Source organism: Carica papaya, chromosome 1 (assembly GCF_054855325.1).
Source record: "Carica papaya isolate Zhongbai chromosome 1, ASM5485532v1, whole genome shotgun sequence".
Taxonomy (NCBI): domain Eukaryota; kingdom Viridiplantae; phylum Streptophyta; class Magnoliopsida; order Brassicales; family Caricaceae; genus Carica; species Carica papaya.
In genome coordinates, this window is record NC_142309.1 from 29,281,730 (window position 1) to 29,304,108 (window position 22,379).

Sequence of the window (22,379 nt, forward strand, 5' to 3'; positions counted from 1 at the left end):
GAGACATGACAAGTCGCATTTATATATAACTCTCTTTGCAGTATAAAGTCAACAAACTTACACGCAACAACAACTAATTAATTATTTTGCTGGAATTGACAGACAGACGACGTCGTTTTGTTTGTCAAATTAAACAAAGTAATTTCCGGAAATATACAAAACAAAATTAGAAATTAATTATTCCCAACATTTATATATAGTATTATGATTATATATATATATAAAGTAATTCTTACATTATTAATACACTTAAATAAAATATCAAAATCAAATATTATTAACATGTAATTGCCTCTTAACCCACCAGCACCCACCGTTGCATGGATCTTTATTAATATTTTTGCAATAATGCATGTAATTAATTTATAGAGGGACTTACGTACAAATTCATGCATGCATTTGAACTGATACATACAATATCTAATGTATTATACGCATGCATTGGTACATACATGTATGTTTGTTTAGTTGACATCATTCAAATCTTCATTAATTGATTAATTAATTAATAATTAGAAAAGTAAAAGTAAAACAAGCAATAAAGACAGAACTGACTTCTACCTGTTAACTGTCACAGAGTCCTCGGTGACAGCTCGGTAGAGGAACTACGCATTATTTCTAAGCTAACGTATCGAACTTGGAGCATACAATTAATGAGAATATTTAATTTTCACTTCACTGTGTAAAAACGTGGTAACGCCATTTTTAGAATTCCATTATCGCGTCCAAAAAAATTATTTTTATTGAATTATTATGAAAAATATATATTATTTAATTTAAAATATGTACGTTTTATTTAATAGAACACTTTGTTCATTAATTAATTTAAAATAAATAAAAGATACCATGTGGCTGTTTTTTTTTAAAAAAAAATTATTTAAAAAAATAACGGCGGTAGCGGGGACTTAACGGAGGCGGAGCAGGTGAAAACGGGGAGGAAGGAAGGTAGGAGGAGTGAAGTAGTTTAGTTAGGAGTTGGAAGGCGGGAGGGAGATAACGCTGATGATGATGATGATGATGATGATGATGAAAGTGAAGGTAAGGGGTCCCACTCGGAGTTCTGTTATGGGGAGGAGATTCTCCAAGTGGGTCCCATCGGGTATAGTCTCGCCATCACCGCGGGCAGCTGACCGCGAAAGCCATTCTCTCTTTGAAAATAAAAAGTGGGGCAGCGGGCAGCGGGTCATTCATTGTGATGATGAGAAATCATCTGAGGGAATCATAACCCCTCGCGCCACGCCTCCAGCATGCACATTCCATCCCGCCCCCTCCTTTTTAGTTTCACGATTAAAAGGAAAAAAGCAGATTCTCTCTAACCAAACGGCTCCTTAATTAATCGCAAAAGTGTGATTGCCAGACGGTTTGGGGTACGGATTATGTGGTAATTAACACTAATCCCCGTGATTACTATTTACTAATCCAATTTTTAACCACCTAGTGTTTTCTAAATTGACGGTTTTGGTAGTCTACGACAAAATGTTGGTTGGTTTGAATATGATATATAACATACCATCATTTTCATATCATAATATTATAATCAAATGACATACTAATAATTATACAATGTATTTCTAATTAATGATACTTATATTATGAACTCCTTAAAACTTCTTATATATATCTATATATATATATATCTTCTTATTTTATAATATATAATTTATTTTTGAAGGTTGTAAAAGATTTTGTGATGTGGTGAATTTGAAAAATTATTTATCATGAGCATTTTACGTTATAATCAAACGAAGCAATTCAAAAATGTGTATATTGAGATTGATGATACAATATATTCAATAAACATATGATTTGCATTATAAAACAAATGTAACAACAATAATTTATTAAAATAATATTATATATATTACTCCGTTATGAGAAATATGTATTAAAAGTGATTGATAATATATGAATTTACTTTAAATTCAAATTTTACCTTTCATCTCATAACATAGTATAGCTTGATACGATACAATATTAAATAATTCATTACGAATTTATAAAACATCAATTAATTGAAAAATATTGTTTGATATAATAACTTAATAACATTTCGAGAAAGTTATATTCATTATTTATATTAATTAATTGGTTAAATAATGAATATTACTTGCCGTTTCTAATAATAAATTTTGAGAATTTATTTTTAAGGAACGAGCATAGTTTACTATGTATTGAATGCTATATATTTTGCTAATTTCTAACTATCGTTAAATTGATCACGACCTTATTCGTAAAAAGCAATTAATTATTAGTTAATATAAAATGACACCATATACATGTTGATTTAAAAAATCGGCTATATGAGTTTCTTTACATTCAAATATCATACATATATATATTGTCTCAATATAATTTATAGGTTAGCTTGATTAGGACATGAGCAAAAATTTAAATTATGTAAATTGAGTACATAATACATAAATAAATAAATAAATATTAGACATTTTTTGTGATAAACCATTTTACAATTTTTTTTTATAAGAAATTGTTTTATAGTAGGGACATCAAAATTTGATTTTAATGTAAAATTAAGGTCAAATGTTCATACTCGAGTTTAATTTTAAATGCTATAGGTTACTATGTGAATAAACCCATGAAAACAATAATTTCCAAATCAAATTTTATATAATTTTTTTTATTTTAATACGTAATTTATATATTAGTTTGAATACGTAAGATCTTAAATAATATATTTTAATTTCGTGATATCACATGACTCGAATTATTATATAATTTATTTACGTGACAGAAAATACATAAACAAATAAAAAAAGAAAAAATATACGATAAACATATACGGGTTACAATACGAATAGTTGCATAAAAAAAAATTTGTTTCCAAATCAAAATTTATATATATTTGATTTCAATACGTAATTTATTTAGTAGTTTGAATATGTAAGATAAGAAGCAATATATCTTAATTTCACGTGATTATAATATTTCATGATTTTAAATTATTATATAATTTATTAAACGTAGCAGAAAAGACGCAAACACAGAGATATTTATATAAATTCATTTCAAATTCAAATTTTATTTTATTTTTTTTAAATGCAATAAGTGTATTCGGGGAAGTATAAAACTTTAGATATCGAAAAATAGGCATGCTTTGTGATAAAATATTTACATATAAAATATTTTAGATTTTAATAAGACATAGTTTTATTTTAAGGACTAATTTAAGTTTTGATATATGAGATTAATTAATAATAATAATTCATTTGTTATCCTTAATTATAAAAGGCTTGGGATAAGTTGCTACTTCCCTAAGTAGGTAATGTGGGTGAAGTGTCACCTATTTTCAGAAGGACTACGATATTAATAAATTATAAAAAGTATTTGCCTTAATTAATGATGTTTATATATAATTAACGTTAACTTAACCCCCAATTAATGTCATAAATACGGTTCTGTTCTTTTTAGGAAAACCTTTTTTCTTTCATTTTTTTTTTTAATTTACATTTGTTTAATTAATTTTTTATTTAAAATAATTATATTTTAAATACATAATATAACAACTCACATTTTTAATTTGTACGTGTCATCTCTTTATCAATTCGAAGACATCTAATGAAAATTTTGAACAATACAGAGAAAATTAACACGATCCTTACATAAAAACGACGCGTACAACTCGAGAAAACAGATCGTTACACGTAAAATACGCGATTAGATCACAGATTGAAATATTATCTATAAAACATAGTTTACTCATAAAAGAAAATGAGGGAAACCTTATACTCTCATATTGCCTTTACTTAATTAACAATATTGTTTTATTGTATATTGATTATATATTTATATTCGTATATTTAAGTGCCGTGTGAAATCGAAGTGGGTTGAGAAGAAGCAAATTTCTAGATGCAGACGCAGACAGTGAGACATGGGAATGGAGAAGAAGAAGGAAAAACGACAGAAAGAAAAAAAATAGAAGAAGACAAGAAAACGAGCAAAGAAAAAACGTGGGCGGTCGCTATCACTCTAAGTGACGTCGTTTCATTTTCTCAGGAACAAAACCCGCGTGTGGTCCCCCCCCCCCCCCCCCCCCCCCCCCGCGGGGTTCCTTTATTATATTTGACTAAGGAACTTAAATTTATATATATATATATATATTTTTTTTTTCAAAGTTCACATTTCGAAAGCATGTGAACATAATTAAATTTTTTTCTAAATTCACACACTATTTTTTATTAATAAAAATATCAGATAATATTTTTTTATTATATTATAATTACACTGTCGATATAAAAATTATATATATATATATTCTAAAAGTGGGTATTTTCCAATCCACTGATTTCACTTTCTAATTTTCTTACCTATCATAACACCATTTTAAACTCTACATATATATATATATATGTATATATATAATATTTGATTCAGATTACAGTACATTCCCACAAATAAAATTAATTTATTCTAAAAGTATTATGGTATATATATATATATATATATATACATACAGAATTGAGCATATAATAGGGAGGTGTGTGCCTGCGTGGGATCTGGTGCTACAGCAAAAGTTAAATCTCCATTTTTTTTTCAAACTTTGTTCCTTAAAATTTTCAGAGATTAAAATATTTGCATGTCTGTGGTGTATGTAATGATGCCCGCTGGCTTAATCATTTTCCAAAAGAAAAAAAAAAAAAAAAAAGGAGAATGATTTGATGATGGAGGAAGGTTTTGATTGTGTGTGATTATTATGGACCAAACTTGACTTCCATTTCATCTTTTTTGAAAACTCAACACCCCAAAACTATAATTATAAATAAATTTTAACACAATTAAATTATTGATTTAATAAATTAAGAAAATTTCTATGCGTCGGTTTCCGTATATAAATACCCTTTTATTAAAGTTCATTCGAGTTTTTTTAAAAAATATATTGTGAATTATTTCAGCGCTGTAACGTTTGATATTTATTTTTTTCTTATACTGAAAAAGTAAGATTACATTGTAAAGTTATTGAACCAATAATCATCTTTCGGCTAATCTAACCTCTTTCGTTTTATTTTTTGAGATCAATCAAGGGTAGTATAAAAATATTTATCTATTATATATTAACTATGTCTTTCGACATGATCATAGATCCTAACTCGCCACGGATTATGAATAATTTAATTTGATTAAGAGATTATACAAAAAATTTGCGGGTAAAAACTGGGATCTTCGTAAAACCAAAAATTGAAAAAGAAAAAGCAAAAGATTAATTTGAAGGAGGTTGAGTAGAGAAAAAGAAAGGCGATATAGATTGATGATATAATGATGATTGGCATAGAAGGAGCTGCCTGGTTTTTGCTGTTCACACCCATGTGTTAAAACCAAAAAAGGAGACTACTCCCCCCCACCACCACTCTCTTCTTCAAAAAGGTCTAAGCCTGCCTCATGTGAAGCCCTCTTCTTACTTTCACATTTATTTTCTTCCTCACACCCTCAAATTTTTGTCACCAACAAAAACTAAAGTGATTGCTTTGTTATATGTAGATATAAAGGTGATCGTGTTCATACTTTTTGAGGTTACCCATGTTTACATTTCTTTATATGTATGTGGTTAAAAAGGTGAGATGGGCATCTGAGGGATGCCTTTTGGTGAATTAGGAATGACCCAGATTCAACTATGAAATTGTTGACAGAAGAAGTGGGTAAAGAAACTTTTGCTTAAATTAGAAATTTCACATCAGGGTTATTATCAGAAACCATTAACAATCAAAACGTTGGAAATGCAGGTAAATTCTCTGTTAAAAGTGCTCAGGAAAAAAAAAAAGAAAAAGAACCATCCCAAAACGACGTTGCAGTAGCTATAAACCATATAATAATAGTTTTGACAAGAACAGGGGAAAGTGAAAGAGAGTTCTTAGTTGTTAGGTCACTACGTTCAATCATGCCAACCATCTTCTTCTTTCTGCTTACAGGCATACAATATATATATATATATACATATATAAATGTATATGAACAAATCATTATAATGATTCTTGTTGCTATTTATATATCCAACTTTTTGCTTTGTGTCGGTTAGGCTTATTTCAGAATTAGGATAAGACCTAGATGACTGACCCACCCAGGACTCAATACCCTACTACTCACTCCACCCAAATCATCATCTTTCTGTCGCTACCTGGGGAGATATAATCATAAACATAATTCAACTTTCAATCTTCTTATTTCAATCTTTGAAACAGATGTTACTCGCGCTAATGTCCAGAATTTAACAGGAAGTAACACTAATATATTTCTTCCCACAAACAAGATACACAACGCTACATACATATATATATATATATATGTATGTATTAATTACATGCCGAGGGTGCTAAGGTAATCGACCTTTGGTGGCGGGTATCTGACGCGGGGAGCGGTTAGAAAGACGAGGTTGGTGCTTGGGCTGACCCTGACGACTAGACGAAGAAGAAGAAGAAGGTTTGGGTTTGTCCTTGACTGCCCTGATCTGATGCAGAGTGTTGACTACTTGTTCCATTGATGGGCGGTTCTTTGGGTCGGATTCAAGACAGCGTAGTACGAGCTCGGCGGCCTGTAAAGCGGCGGCGATAGGGTAGTTACCGTCCAGGGTAGGGTCCATAATTTTCTTGAGCTTTCTCTTGTTGGACAAGGAAGGCTTGGCCCAGTCCACTAAGAAGTACTTGGAAATGGGCTGGTTCGGGTCATAAGCTCTCAAGCCCGTTAACATTTCTAGCAGCATCACACCAAAACCATACACGTCGCTTTTCACATATAAGTGGCCTGCCAAACAAATGGGTCGGATCGGGTTGAGTCCAATCGGATCAAATAAATTCCGATAGTAACTATATATATATATATATATTATATGTATCATGCGCTACCTATATGGTATAATTTTTATAATTATTCTTTTATTAACAAAGATTACGTAAAAATATAAAAAAATATTATTTCATAATTTATAATAAAAAATCTAGTATATAAATTATTAAAATAGATAATAAAAATTAATCACATGATAATATTATTATCGTTACATTCACATTTAAAAATACTTAAATTAAAAAAAATATTATATTTAAAAATATTTTTATACAATGTATAAATATTAATACTTACATAGGTTTAAAATTGTACGTGTGTTTTTACCTGTGGAAACATATTCAGGGGCTGCATAACCACAGGTGCCCATGACTCGCGTGGTGACATGCGAGTTGCCATTTATTGGGCCGTGTTTTGCGAGCCCAAAATCTGAGAGTTTAGCGTTAAACTCCTGTCAAAACATGATTAGCAATAATTAAATCAGGATAATGGAATTTACAAAAAGTAAAAAGTAAAAAAAAAGAAAAGGTAAAAAATTATATATATTACTGAATCCAGTAAAATGTTAGCGGACTTGAAGTCACGGTAAATGACACTTTTCTCCGACGTGTGCAAAAACGCAAGCCCCTGACCTGCTCCGATCGCTATCTTTAGCCGTGTATCCCATGCCAATGGCTCTGCACCCTCTGCCGTATATTATAAGAACAAACATATACAATATTACTGTAAATTTTGTACAAAAAAATACACACTCTTATAACATAATATATATATATATATATATGATTCTTACTTCGAAAAAGGTGGCTTTCGAGGCTCCCTTTTTGCATGTATTCATAGACGAGAAGGAATTGTTGATCTTCCCAGCAGTACCCCAGTAGTTTGACCAGGTTTGGATGAGAAAACTTCCCCAGAAATTTCACCTCTGACTGCGTCCGTCCACGCATTTCGTTATATACACACACATATATATGTAGGTATATAGTTATAAAAAATAAGCATGACTCAAATTTTCAACTGAAAATATTGTATAAGGAAACTAACTACATTCACCAATCTCATTCACACGGTTCAAAAGTCAACCACCTTCGTGGAAATGAAGAAAACTGTTGTACGTTGCCGGTGATTAAGGATGACGTGAGCTTGTACGTCAGTGAATACTTAAATGTATAATTTTCTAATCTTTAATCTTAAGTTAATTACTAATCTGCGTTCTAAATCGCCGATTAGAAAGGTGGTTTAGTGATACGGAGATTTTTTTGAAAAGCAAAATCATTATAATTTATGAGATTTGGTCAAAGTTGGAATGGCAAGAGAAGTGGGAAAACAAGAAGAACGCACTAACAGTACTGACGGCGTATAGAGGGGAGAAGAAGAATACATTCACACGTCGTGGTGATAATTACGTACTTGCCATTCTTCTAAACCTTGCTGGCTATTCGGATCAGATCTTTTGACGGCGACGGCGATGCCGACGCGGGGTTTAGAGGGGGCGTAGGTTTTCTCGTCCAACCAACCCTTGAAAACTTGACCGAACCCACCTTCTCCTAAGAGTGTGTCTGGTCTGAAATTTCTGGTGGCCGCCTTGAGCTCTGCTAACGTGAACATCTTCAAGTTTGGCGTAACTATCTTCCCAGTTTCAGCCACCGACGACGTCGTTTCACTCCCGTAATTTTCTACCTCCGCCTCCCTACTCTTTCTCCCACTTCCGCGTCTCTCACTGCTCGCTCTCTTACCCTTCCTCAACGCGTCATCTACAATTATAACGTTAACGCAAACAAGAAATCATCAACATTCACCTGATGATTACATATACACACAGATAATGTGCAAACATACCTGCAGGGGTAGGGTGGTTGGTGATGGTTGGGCTATGATTATCCACGGGAGTTCCATAACAGTTCCCCATTTTTGCTATAGCCAAACTTTCTCACTCTTGCAGCTTTTTATATGTAAGTATTTGAGCGGGATCAAAGCTGGTTAACTGTTTTGCAGATAGAGGTGATGGGTGTTTTTCCTTTTTTTTCTTTCTTTCTTTCTTAAATAATTATAGTTTCTGGCGCGAGGGTTCGAGGAAGGGTAGGAGAAGGAAGAAAGAAGTAAGCAGGCCGCAATTAATACAAAAATAATCACTGGAATTTGACTTTCGCTGATAGACATTTTTTTTCCTTTTTTTTTTTTTTTAAAAAAAAAAAAAGAAAAATTCATTTTCAAGATGTTAATTTTTCTGTAAAGTATTATTATTTAGTTTCATAATCAAAATTTTAATAATAAAATATTATTATTTAAATATTTAATCTGACTCTGAACATGCCCTTATTTTATACTCAATTTTCAACGTGTGTGTGTAAATTTAGTGACACATTCGATTTTTGATTCACTCGTATATCTTTTGTGAAGTTGTATGTCTCAAATGTATTTGAGTTCCCAAGTTAGAAATATCTTACTTCAATAATATGTGTATAAATGAATTTTTGACAAATAATAGTTTAGTCAAACAGCATTAATAATAATAATAATAATAATAATGGTTATTGAAAATTTAATGCTAGTCTAGAATTTGAACATCATTATTTAATTTCGTGAGAACTGGAAGTAAAATGCACGTCGAGATGGTCCTCGGGAAGATTGGTTGGCTGGCAGGTCGGTCGGTCGGTCTGTTGAAATTATCAAATTTATTACCTACTGAATTTCAATTAATTGCAATGTGATTTTAATTTTTCATAAGAAATTAATAAAATTTTAAAATTACAAATTCATGGCCTAATTTAATTCTCTATTGAAATTCAGGTAAAGCAGCTTTTGACTTTGACTTTGACTCTTATATATATATATATACACACGAGTAATTATCATATGAATAAATACATTTCTTCCTTAAAAAGATCTGTAAACAGTTTTTGCTTTGTAAATATCATACGATACATACATATACAAAATCATAATCATTATTTTGTAAGTAGTAACATATATTAGTAAAAGAAAATAAGTCAGTAAGATAATAATATTAAGTTGAGTTGGAGATAAATATTTTGTATGTTGTATGAACTCGCAAGTCTTATCCAGTTGTGTTCCAACGTCTACTTTTCACAAAAAGACATAATGGTTTTTCTAATATTCAGATTCATATTGACTTTGTATGGAGGATGGCAGTCAATCATAAATACGAAAAGAAATTATGTATCTGCAACACGATCTACACGTATTCATTTTCCTAATAATATAAATTTTACTTACAGTTGCATACGTCGGGCGTTGTATGGTTCAGAATCCCAACACCACCAGTGGGAACAGCTTTAGAATGTTCCAATACCAAACCATTCAATCATGGTAGTTGATACTACCACTCGACCAAATCTAAACAATAAAAAGGCAGGCAGCAACAAAGTAATTCAAATCAGGAGATTTAGAAGAAGAAGAAGAAAAAAAAAAAAAGCTGAATCACACTTTGTATTCCTTTTCTCTCAACTTCCTACTACTGTTGTTTTAGTTCATCTTTTCTATTAAAGAGAGAGAGAGAGAGAGAAGAAAAATAAACACTAGACATTGCTCCATGTACGAAACACAATTTCATCTCCAGAAAAATCAATAAATATGGAGTTATCCACAGGTTTCTTAACTATGAGAACCGCCAACTAGGAGGTATATGAACAAAGGCACCATTTGGACTCAGGCTCCAAATTTAGGTAAACAGTCGATGAAGCTGGCTTCTAGCCATGGGCACCACCGCGATTTCCTACCCAGTTTATGTACATACTTTTACATCATGTCTGTATAAGCCCTCTGCTTGGTGCAAATATATTATAGATCGGCAAAAGATCGAGTTTGGAGATTTTTTTTTCCCTTCTGTTGAGGCAAGGAACCTGCAACCACATCATTGGGAAAAACACCAGTACTTAAAATGCATATTCGCTATCCATTAGGAAAATATATATATATAAATATATATATATGTACTGTTCAATGACCCCAACAACAATCTTAATATAAAATAAGAGAATAAAATTAAACCACATTTTAAATGCAAAAATTTACCCATATATAACATGGTTAAGAAGAAGAAGAAGAAGAAGAAAAAGGAAAAATAAATAAATAAAATCACCACTGAATTTTATTTTCCTTTTATATTACATAGGTTGTAATTTAGGTGTAATATCAGTTATTTGCCGAAAAAAGAAAATTAGTTTCTTCTTTTTTTCATTAAAGAGCCGGTAATATATCATGAGTTAAATAACTTTCTACAGAATACCATGAGTTACTTACTGTCATCAGAGTGCTTCTGCAGGTTGAGTCCAAAGGAAAGGAACTTCAAGCAGAAGATACACGCTTTCTACAGGGTTCTTGAGAATGTTCACCCCTTTCCTGCGGCTGTCTAGGCGATGAGCATGAGGCACTGCTGGCTCCAACAGATTCTGGGGTGTTACTCTGGGTTGCCAAATATTCAAGTGCAATAACGATATCGCTAATAAGAGGCCGGAAATTAGCTTCCTCATTAAGACACATTGCAGTTATTGCAATTGCATAGTTCAGACAACGACGAGGAAAGCGTCCTTGCATGAGAGGATCAACCAGGTAGCCATACTTCTTCTGATCCTTGAGAAAAGGACGAGACTGCATGGGAAAAAATAAATTAGAAATTAGCATTTAATGACAACAATATATGGAAAATCACTAATTTAGGAATTCTACCTCGTCTTACTTTTTTGTTGTAATCAACTTGTTTTAGAACATAATTACCTAGGAAAGAATTTAATTGACAAGTCGACGATGTATTAATGAATCTCTCATCCAAAATCTAGATGCAAGAAGATCAACATAAAACTAGGTTACCATGCACAGAGTGTACTTTGTGGACACGGGGAGAACTAACAAACAATCTGCCTCAGGAAAACCATCCTCAATTATATGACAAAGAAATCAGAGTAAAAGGAAGTAAAGGAGTTTTAGTTTTATGGAAGCTGTTGATTCAAAGATAGACATGTTCCCCCATTACATGATTCAAAGATAGACATGTTCCTCCATGTCATAGGACAATATCACAGTGACCTACTCACCCAAGCAACAAGGTTCTGCTCTCCACGCCTTTTAGTTAGATCTATAGCCTTCCGCCCAGATATCAACTCCAGCAATACCACACCAAAGCTATAAATATCTGATTTAAGAGTCAATTTGCCACTCATCGCATACTCAGGAGCGCAGTATCCATAAGTTCCCATCACCCTGGTTGAAACATGTGTTTTGTCACCAACAGGACCCAACTTGGCAAGTCCAAAGTCTGAGAGTTTTGGGTTGAATTCATCATCCAGTAAAATATTTGCTGACTTTAGATCACGATAAATAACTGGCGGATTAGCTCTGCAGTGAAGATACTCAATACCACGAGCAGCACCAACTGCAATCTTAATGCGAGTGTTCCAACTAAGAGGCTCTTCTTGACCAGGTTCAAGATCTAACATCAATGGTTAATAAAATTGATCATTTCAGATTATATAATTGAAATAATCTTAAAATAGGGAAAAACATAAAACCAGATAGCACAAGTGCAGAAGGGAGGACATTATGGAATTTCAACAAAAAGAAACAGACTTGTATAGGTAAGTATGCTGATAGATGTTAAAAGATCTAAGACTATTGGATACTAAAACTATCTCACCTATCCTTAATAAAATGAGAAGAAAGTTATCAATGCAGGCAATAAATCAAATTTCAACACATGGGGTCTCATCAATCCAGTTGAGAACAAGAAACTTTAAACACCCATATTTAAGAGTTCTGGATTGTAATCATTATTTTCGGAGTACATTGCTATCATGGTAGTAGGACAAGATTGGTAATGCCTATAAAGTAGCTAGAAATAAATTAAATTCCAAAATCAAGCCATAAAGACCAATTTGTTCTTCAGAACAATTATATTTCAATCAAGGGCAAGGTGGGGGCTACATGAAGAGGAATGCCCGTACCCAAACTAGTGAGAGCATTCCATTTATTACTGATAATCCATTTACTTATCTGTCTGCATAAAAGCATAAAATCTGTTGGTTTTGGAGTCTCTCCCAACATAGCTATAGAGCTTAGTGCAAAACAGTCCAGCAGTTATCTGTACTTTTCAACTTCTCATCTACTATCCGATATGGATCAATGTATATCCATGTCACATGCTCAAGCAATTATTTAAATGATCCAATAAACCTGTCCTAGGTTGTTCCTAACATTGCAGGAAAAACGAAACCAACCACGATTAATGTTAACCAAGTAGACATTAGTTTCGAAAAGGTAGTAAACTTCCAACCAAAAAATGTGTAGCGAGATCAGCAAAAATTCTTGCAGTTTAAAATAAAAGAAATAAAACTGCAAAAGGGAACAAGCTACAATACGAAATGAAAATGACTAGCAACTGGGGAAGTCAACAGTAATTTACCAAAAAGGTGATCTTCCAAACTACCCCTTGGCATATATTCATAAACTAATAGCCTTTGATCTCCAGCAGTACAGTAACCAATCAGTGTAACAAGATTGGCATGATGCAATAGGCTCAGCATGAGAACCTCCACAATGAATTCCTGATTACCCTGGAGACCCTCAGGATTGAGTTGCTTAATGGCCACAATCTGCTCATAAGATTGATTAATAACATAAATTAAAATTTTAAAGGTTACATACCATAAGAAATAAACCAAAATTAACACCGAAAAATATTGGTAAGATAATTAATAACATAACTTCATTCAATCCAAAGACATTAATTTCAGAGAACTACATGCCAAATTTCAATTAAATTCTACAAAAACCCTATCCACAGACAATTTGAGAGAGACAAAAGTAATTGGCAAGTGTCTAAATAACCTGTCCTGATTCTAGACGACCCTTGAAAACCCTTCCAAAACCTCCTTCTCCAATCAAGTTGACCTCCTTAAAGTTCCTGGTTGCAATGGCAAGTTCTTTGAATGTGAAACTCCTCGCCCCACCAGTGCTATTTCGGATGCATTCCTCCTCAACTGCAACTCCCTTCCCATTATCTGAACGAAAAGAAAAAGAAAACAATAATTAAACACCTCAACGAACAAGACCACAAGCTTATCACCTAAAGTTCACCAAATACAGAGCCTCCCCTCTGTATATAAAAATCCTCACCATTACCAACACGGTTCTGCTTCCCCCTCTCACTAGGACACGCTGAAAATAACAAACACCATGAAAGCAATAAAACAAATGCAAACAATTCTGCAACAGATAACATATTCTTCTCATTTCCACGAGTAGATTAAAGAAAAATACATCAGCCAACCAAAACAGAGAGATAACGAAACCTGTAGATTCAACGGAGTGTCGCGAACTAGATCTGCCGCTTTCAATGTCGACCCTTATATCCTTGGTGCGCGGAGCGAAGCAAGAGAAACAGCTCATCTCTTCTGTCTCCTCTTGAACACACCGCAATCGCACACAAGAATAATAAGAAAACCAGACACCACTGCCAAATCACGCTCCGATATTATGATCAACCAAAATCTCCCAAACACATAATGTCGCAGTTAACGCAAAACGATGCATAACAAAATTAAGAACATTCGAATAAAAAAAAAAGGGCACAGCCGAAGCCCAGACTGGAGAGAAAAAGAGTACGAGTTCTCCTCTTCTCTCCTCCCAGGTATCACGAAAGCGAAACCCTAGAAAAATCTACGAGCTATTCCCTTAAAGATCCCAAATCCACCGAACAGAATTTTACTGAAATTAAAATCGGATTTAAATTTTACAAGATCGCCACAGATAAAAAAAGAAGAATAAAACTATGTACACAACAAAATATAAAAAAAAAAAAATTAACAAAGCTTGAGAAGAAAAATAAATGAAAGACAGGCGATAATTACAACAATACAGGAGGCAGCAGCTCCAAATTCGCAGGTTGGAAGTGTAGATATCAATCAGGCGGGAGAGAGAAGGGCAAATGGGAGAAAACCACGCGTCGGGGACGACACCGCACCATCTCTGTTCTTCACAGTGTGTGTATATATATATATATATATAGGAGATATATTTAGCTAAAAAGGTCAGTTATGTTGTTTTCTCACCGTCTTTTTTATTTTCCATTTTTTAATTTATTATTATTTTATTTAGAGTAAATTAAGCAGCACCTTAAGCGGCAACTAATTATGACGACTTTTTTTTTTGGCCTTTTGTTTCATCACTGTTGGTCTTCACTTTTTTTTTTTTTTTTTTAAATTAAAAAATTTATAATTTTTTTTTTAATTTTTAAAATTCTAATTTTTGTAATAAATTAATAAAATAAAATACTAAATATTAATTAATATTATTTTTAATTTTCTCTCTTGCATTAATTATTTCGTGCTTTCAATTCTCTGTTTCCCATGCCGCGCCCTCCTCCGTCCACTTGTGTATTTAAAGATTCCGGTCCCCCGTGTCTACGAACTTACCATTATACCCTCGAGAAGTTACGTTATTTACCGTTTTGACACTGAGAGAGTGAGTGTTCCATACGTCAGCGGCGCATTGGGAAACGGTGAGGACGAGGGTTGGAAAAACGCGTGATTTTAATATTCCAAGTGGGGATTTGATTGATTGATTGATTGATTGATTGATTGATTGAATATACCGGGGAATCCAATGATTGGTTGGCCTTTAAAACGACAGCGTTTGCACAGATTAAGACATACAAAATGAACGTCAATGTTGCATGTAATATATTTACACACACACACAAATACAAAGTCATCATGTGTTTAACGAGATTTAATTCTAAGTTAGAAACAGAAGATCCATATACAAAACGCGTATCACCGATGATATTATATACATACATACATACATATATATATATGTAGTTAGTGGTTTGTGAGTAGGAAAATCTGCTGTTTGGTTGGTGGGAAAATAGTTAACTCAACACTGTTTTTACAGCTGAATATTCCCTCTTTGGGTTGGATTTAACTGGACACCACTTATTGCCCCAGAGATGATTAATCCCCTAAACACTAATTAGTTTATTTTTAGATTAAATTTCGAAGATTTAATATAAATATATTTATATTTGTTGGGTAATAATTATGTTTTAATCACTGTATTAAGAAAAATAATTAGTTTCTGGTTAAAAAGTCAAGGCGATGAATTGAATGCAAAGCAAGACGTGTTTTTGGTTTGCTAATAATTAGCGAGATTAGTGAAAGTATCCAATCAGAAAGAAAGCCAAATTTTGACATGATGCCTTATCGTTTTTCTTTTACTTTAATCATGAAACTAAAAGAAGAAATACAATAAAGTAATTGTTCTATGTATAATTCATTCAGTATACGTATATACATATATATATATATATACACACTTTTTATATCTAATTTGGGATAAGAGTATTTGAGTAATCCTATGAAAATTTTAATTTTGTTATGATTAATAATTAGTCCGATAGCTGTTGCGTTTGTTTCTTTATAAGAGTTACGAGTTCGAGTCAAACTATATTTTTACGTGTTGTTTTTGCTGATAAATACCCGAACTTACAATTTTTTATAGAAAAAAAAAGAAGAATTATAAACTATTAAATTGAGTAAATCAACTAATATGTTATTATTTGAATGATTATAAATCTAACCAAATATGAATTGGATATGTATATTGAGTTGTTCCGATCTTGAATTGATAAAATCTTCTTATAAACTTTCAGTGGTAAAATTAACTTCATCTATATTGAGGTTATTGGTTGAGTTATTTTTTTACTATTGATTGTTCGTTTTTACTTTTTAATTTTTTCAGAGTTCAATTATACGTATAAATAAATTGAATATTGAAAGATTGAATCGCACATAGTTGAAATTGGATAATATAATACTTTTATTTTTATTATCTCGATATTTTGTCTTTTTTTGGCCTTTTAGGTGTACTTTTTACGTTTTTCATTATATACGATGTTATAAATGATTTTCTTTTATTATTTTTTTGAATAACCGTATATGAATGTCACGATCATTTATGCATCTTAGTTAACACATAACACTTTCATGTAAGATATATTTAAAATGCTAGTCCATATTATCATGATAGATATCTTATACCTTATTATTTTTTTTTGTTTAATTTATTCGGCTTAAAATCTCTATTTCCTGATTATCACTCGTTATTGCATCTAATCCCACCTCGATGTGGTATAGATTGCGGCAAAACTTGTTGTCATGCATGCTGAGGAGGCATGAAAAAGGTTATTCACATCTTGATTTCATTCATATTGCTAGTTAAATTCTTAATAGTATATTATTTATAATTCATGTTGTTATTTTACATTGTGTTCACGGTTTAATATGTAACTTAAAATATAATGTTCGTTAAAATTTGTTCGTAATTGAGTTTCTGGGTTCTTTTCGATTAATTTTTTTTTTTACTATTATAAGCATTCATTTCTTCTGATCTTATGGTGGCAATGAATATTAATTTAGTGTAAGTATAGGAGATATATATGCTCTTACATTCTTAGATACAAAATTTAGTCTAACATGCACAAAAAATTGAAGTAAAAGATAGCTTCCAATCATGAATTTGTCATTTCCCTTTCGGATTTCTATAGAATAATAATTTAGAATAAGTTGGAGGTAAGTGGTGGGGACGATGGACTCTTACCATTTGGACAAGAGAAATGTGGGCCCATCAAATTTCAGCCCATTAATTTATCTGAGTTTTTATATTGGTTTATTTTAATTTTTTTAATTATTAAAATAAAATTTAAAACGTGTAAATTATATATATATATATATATTTAGTATATTGTAATATAATTACTCATAAATACTTGTAAATTAATTCATTTACTAATAAAATGAGATCAAAGTTGCAATTTTTTTTTTATTTGATTTGATATTGTCTAATATCTAAGATGGTGCTTTTTTTGTTTTAGTTTTATTTCGTTTCTTAAATTTCAAATCAAGACGAAATATCATAAAAAATAATAATTTTTAATTTATTATCGGTCTTTATATATTCAATTCAATCATACATCTATCATCTTATGTGACACTTGATTATATTCAAATTAATTTTTTAACAAAGATTATATTTATATTGATATTACATTCTTCGTGCATAATAAACAATGATTGGAATCGAAATTGATTGACCTTTGAAAGAAAATAAAAAAATAATTTAAAAAAACTAAAAATTTCAATATAAAATTTAGTGATATTTTTAAATTTTATTATTATTATTATATAATTTTATAATTAAGACATATGAATTTAGAAAGTGAAAATTAAATTTTAACTAGTCTATATACTTGCCTTGTCTTTTTAATGTTATATTTAACATTTTTAATGGTACATAATATTATTTATATATATATATATATATATATATAGATTGCTAGAATTGTTGTACCTTTTTCATTAAAGTTATCTCACGTGTTTCTATGTCAGTATCTACACACACACATACATATATATATATATATATATATATGTGTGTGTAGATACTGACATAGAAACACGTGAGATAACTTTAAAAGCAATTAAAGGATGAAATCAACTTTAGTCAATGTGCCAAAATTAATAAACAATTTAGGAGAATGAACTTTATGTACAATCGAAGATCATCAATCTAAATGCACCATGCTTCTACTTTACACTTCACTTCATTTCTTTTAATTCTTCTTTTTATACTTCATGAATGCATTTCTCTAATTAATTTTTGAAAAAAAAAAATTTGCCCAATTATCTCATTTAATAATATTAATTTTAATTACTATCGGTTATATTACGAGCATACATTCTCTAAATTAAATATTAAAAAATAATATCCTTATCATTGAACATTTTCACCAAAATAACTCATTTATTTAGAAGAATCTGATTAGACATATTTGTTTATGACAACTTAGTATTCGTTAACTTATGAGATATAGTATGATGGTTTGGTTCAGCACGAATAATTGGATGGACGACAAGACTTTGATGACTATTGCTTTGGGTAACGGTGGCCATAAGAACCCTTTAATGTACAATTGATTTTTATGTGAATATTCATGACATGTAGAAATAGAATGAGTTCGAGTCTTTTCTATCGTCTGACACTTATTTTAAAAATTTTAATATATGAATCTTTATGAACAATTTTATCTCTGATAAATTATTTTAGTGCCACAACTAGTGGCCGAAAGTTCACGATTAAGTTTACTTATGTCTCGATTTTTTGTGACTCTGATATTGTAATTGTTAGGAGGTTGATTGCAATAGCCAAGTCAACAAGTTTTTTGGTTTCATGTAACTCTATTTTTTACTGAATCTTATGATACTTTGGAGAGTTTAAAGATTACTCAGAAGTAGAGAATTAAGATTATCCTCACGATGACTCTTTTGTTCTTGTTTGGATGCTTCAGATGGTTGAATGCTGTTCCTTGACACTCATCTTGATAGTGAATTAAGAGATATTTTGGCTCGTGACTAAGAGGTGGATATATCTCTCATATATCGGGTAGGAAACCTATGTACTAATGCCTTATACGTGGAGAGGAAAAAAAAATCATAAACTAGTTCCTAATTATAAGAAATGGTAAATAATATGAAAATATAAACTTTCGCCTAAATTTATTGGTGAATTAGCTTATCGGGAAAAATATAAGATAATATGATAAATTAGCTTGCAATTAGATGTACAATAGACATTAGCTCTTAATTAAGATTCTGAAAACCTAATTATGTTACTGTAATTAATAACCAGAAAGAGCTAAATTCTGATATTAGAAATTAATAAAAATAAAAAAAAAATAAAAAACTGAGAGTTAAGTATGTTGAGAGTTGATGATCATGGAGGTCCATATGAAATTTTAACGTCTTTAATATTTAATATTCATTTACTGGGATTAGAATTTAAAGGAGTGCGAGAATGGCGAGAATCTGTTGCCTGTTGGGGATTTACAGAAACCGTCGTACACATCCCACAGCTAGGCCTGTTAGTTTTCACCAATGACAGAATCATCAAAACGTGTCAGTTTCCACCTTCCTCATATCCTTCTTCCTTTTCCATTTCTGTTTTTTTTTTTTTTAATTTTTTGTTAAGCTAGAGATGGTCATTTCTCTGGTTCTTATACTTCTTCCATTACGGCTTAAGCAAACCCGTTTCTGTTTTTCTCTCCAATGAAATGTATACTTGTACTGCTTACAGTATCTATTAATTAGGGTTTGAAGAAGTTGCTCCAATGGCGGATAATAATAATATTAACACTAATAATCGTACCTTCATCCATTTTGCTCTTACTTTCTTCCATAAAATGCGTCGTAAAGCCCCTGCAACTCTTCTCTTTATATTCCTTTCTCTTCTTGTTTTTGTCTTCTCCTCTCTGTATTACTCCCGCCACGTTATCTCTTCTCACATCATCATCACTTTCCTTCCTCTTAACCTCACTACTCTACCCATTTCTCATTCTGCTAACAACGCCATCCCTGAACAATTCCTCGACCTCACACGTCACACCGCCCACGTCCAACCTATTCCAACCTCCCCACCTCCTTCTTCCACGGCTCAGGAATATTCTTCTGTTCAACATTTTACGGCCCTCCTTTTGCCAGGGTGGGAGGTTCTCCTCGCAATTCCCCCGCTGCTGTTTCCTCCGTCTCACAACTACACCTGTCTATTCCGGAAAAATGAAACATCTCCTGCCAAGTTCGTCGGGGTCTCACCGTCCACAAAACTGGAACTCTTCAAGTGCGACGTTCCACCGGGAAACCGCCGCCGCGTGGTGTACCAGCCGGTTTTCACGAGGTCGTCGGATAAGTCGTATCCAGTGAACCCTAACTCGCCGGTACTCCCCAAGTGGAGCTTCCTGGTGTACGATTCCTTCTCGTCGGAGAACGACGTCCTTCTCTTCGTCAAGGGATTGAACAATCGGCAAGGAACCAACAGGTCTCCCTCCGAATTCAACTGCATCTTCTGGGTCGAGACTCGCAACAACATAACTGTGAAAACTGCGGTTACCAGCTCAATCCAAGAGGTGTTCAGATGCCCACGTCCCAATTTAAAGGCTCTCAGTTCTGGCGGGAGAGACGAGCGAATCAGAACCTCAATCGAAATTAAGGAGAAAAACGCCGTCGTCCCATCGGTCGCGTACTATACGCCGAAGCGTACGATAGTAAGCCCGGGGCGGAAGAAGCAATTGTGCGCATGCACAATGGTGTACAACGTGGCCAAGTTCTTGAGAGAATGGGTGATGTACCATGCCAAAATCGGCGTCGAGAAGTTCATATTATACGACAACGAGAGCGACGACGATCTGGAAGATGTGGTTAAGAAGCTGAAATTGGAAGGCTATAACATAGAGACTGTGTTTTGGATTTGGCCGAAGACGCAAGAAGCCGGCTTCTCTCACGCAGTCATCCACGCGAAAAACTCCTGCACCTGGATAATGTACATCGACATTGATGAATTCGTCTTCTCTCCATCATGGCAAAGCAGATCTAAGCCGTCAGATCAACTGATTAAATCCTTGTTGCCGAGGGGCAAGGAAAGGAGGAAGGTGGGTCAGGTGTCGCTCAAGTGCAACGATTTCGGGCCGTCGAATCAGAAGTCGCACCCTCCAGAAGGAGTGACGCAGGGGTATACCTGCCGGCGGCGGGTGGAGAAGAGGCACAAGTCCATAGTCCTACTAGAAGCAGTAGAGCACTCGCTGTACAACGCGATACACCATTTTGGACTGAAGAGTGGGTATCGCTCGAAGGAGATGAGCAGGGAAGGTGCGGTGGTGAACCACTACAAGTACCAGGCGTGGTCGGAGTTCAAGACCAAGTTTAGGAGGAGAGTGTCGGCGTACGTGGTGGACTGGACCCGAGCCGTGAACCTTAGGTCGAATGACAGAACTCCGGGACTTGGGTTCGAGGCGGTTGAGCCGAAGGGGTGGGCTAACAAGTTCTGCGAGGTGAAAGACGAGAGGCTGAAATTGTTGGCCCGGAAATGGTTTGGAATATCTGGAAAGCTCGAGGGAAGTCGCAGGATGGCTTGGCAAAAATGACGTCGTTTTCTGGTTTTTTTTTTAAATTATTATTATTAATAAGCCGACGTCGTTTTGTTACTTTTTGGGTGGGTAGAAATAGAATTGGAGGTTAGAGCGTTTTGTTTAAACGAAGCTTTTTTGGGAGGCATAGAGAGGAATAGTTTACTTATTAAATACTCCAAAAAGTGTAAATAAGTTGACAAAATTATAAATATAATAGATAAATACTATATTTTGTTTTTATAATCTTTTCATAAATGTTTAAAATACATCAAATCCAACTAATTTGTATTCAATTTTAGAGATCATTGAAGGTTTTTTTTTGTATTAAATATGAGTAATTATATAAATATGATTGTTTATTTCAAACATTATCCTTACAAATTACTAAAAATAAAGATAAAGTGAAAAATATGAAATTGCATTATTTATAACCCATCCATTTTAATATAATCAATTAAATCATAATTTTGAGTATTTACTTAATTTTGTTAGGTATAAATATTTTTGTTTTATTATTCAAAACGTTGTCTCGAGAACGCATTATGATACATGAACTCAAAAAAAAAGAGACGTAAGAAAAATTACCAATTTAACTCTCAACCCAAGTATTATATTTGAT

The 22,379-nt window shown here is 32.6% G+C and overlaps 3 protein-coding genes and 1 non-coding gene across 6 annotated transcripts; 2 read left to right on the plus strand and 2 right to left on the minus strand.

Annotated features, from left to right (window-relative positions):
- The first annotated feature begins 3,552 nt into the window (after nucleotides 1-3,552).
- Nucleotides 3,553-3,655, plus strand: LOC148270526 (U6 spliceosomal RNA). Its single transcript, XR_015815924.1, has one exon. It is a non-coding gene; the product is annotated as a U6 spliceosomal RNA (small nuclear RNA).
- Nucleotides 3,656-6,141: 2,486 nt separating this feature from the next.
- Nucleotides 6,142-8,876, minus strand: LOC110818017 (putative serine/threonine-protein kinase PBL11). Its single transcript, XM_022046750.2, has 6 exons — nucleotides 8,629-8,876; nucleotides 8,200-8,543; nucleotides 7,583-7,718; nucleotides 7,339-7,475; nucleotides 7,117-7,240; nucleotides 6,142-6,747 (listed from the first exon to the last, which is right to left on the minus strand). Exons 1-6 carry the CDS (start codon nucleotides 8,696-8,698, stop codon nucleotides 6,320-6,322), a joined length of 1,239 nt encoding a protein of 412 aa, XP_021902442.1. The 5' UTR covers nucleotides 8,699-8,876; the 3' UTR covers nucleotides 6,142-6,319.
- A 1,339-nt stretch (nucleotides 8,877-10,215) lies between these two features.
- LOC110818018 (putative serine/threonine-protein kinase PBL21) lies at nucleotides 10,216-14,811 on the minus strand. Of its 3 annotated transcripts, XM_022046751.2 has the most exons (8): nucleotides 14,655-14,810; nucleotides 14,097-14,257; nucleotides 13,921-13,962; nucleotides 13,633-13,805; nucleotides 13,208-13,397; nucleotides 11,844-12,238; nucleotides 11,053-11,400; nucleotides 10,216-10,652 (listed from the first exon to the last, which is right to left on the minus strand). In XM_022046751.2, the coding sequence occupies exons 2-7, from the start codon at nucleotides 14,191-14,193 to the stop codon at nucleotides 11,098-11,100; spliced, it is 1,200 nt and encodes a 399-aa protein (XP_021902443.1). In that variant the 5' UTR covers nucleotides 14,194-14,257; nucleotides 14,655-14,810; the 3' UTR covers nucleotides 10,216-10,652; nucleotides 11,053-11,097. The 3 variants fall into 3 exon arrangements, with proteins under 3 accessions (XP_021902443.1, XP_021902444.1, XP_088065802.1); XM_022046752.2 differs by lacking the exon at nucleotides 13,921-13,962 and having other exon boundaries at nucleotides 14,655-14,811; XM_088209676.1 differs by lacking the exon at nucleotides 14,655-14,810 and having other exon boundaries at nucleotides 14,097-14,648.
- A 5,158-nt stretch (nucleotides 14,812-19,969) lies between these two features.
- Nucleotides 19,970-21,931, plus strand: LOC110818091 (glycosyltransferase family protein (DUF23)). The gene has a single exon (XM_022046850.2). It carries the CDS (start codon nucleotides 19,970-19,972, stop codon nucleotides 21,773-21,775), a length of 1,806 nt encoding a protein of 601 aa, XP_021902542.2. The 3' UTR covers nucleotides 21,776-21,931.
- Nucleotides 21,932-22,379: the final 448 nt, after the last annotated feature.

Bases quoted from the DNA above. Each gene is read 5' to 3' on its own strand.
- LOC110818017 (XM_022046750.2), bottom strand. From the start codon at position 8,698: ATGGGGAACTGTTATGGAACTCCCGTGGATAATCATAGCCCAACCATC. The intron at 7,476-7,582 runs GTAAGAATCATA...AATATACGGCAG, and splicing joins CGAAAGCCACCTTTTTCGAA to AGGGTGCAGAGCCATTGGCA. The intron at 6,748-7,116 runs GTAAAAACACAC...TTTGTTTGGCAG, and splicing joins CCCTGAATATGTTTCCACAG to GCCACTTATATGTGAAAAGC.
- LOC110818018 (XM_022046751.2), bottom strand. From the start codon at position 14,193: ATGAGCTGTTTCTCTTGCTTCGCTCCGCGCACCAAGGATATAAGGGTC. The intron at 12,239-13,207 runs GTAAATTACTGT...CATTGATGTTAG, and splicing joins TTTGGAAGATCACCTTTTTG to ATCTTGAACCTGGTCAAGAA. The intron at 11,401-11,843 runs GTGAGTAGGTCA...TTTCCCATGCAG, and splicing joins AGCAGAACCTTGTTGCTTGG to TCTCGTCCTTTTCTCAAGGA.
- LOC110818091 (XM_022046850.2), top strand. From the start codon at position 19,970: ATGGCGGATAATAATAATATTAACACTAATAATCGTACCTTCATCCAT.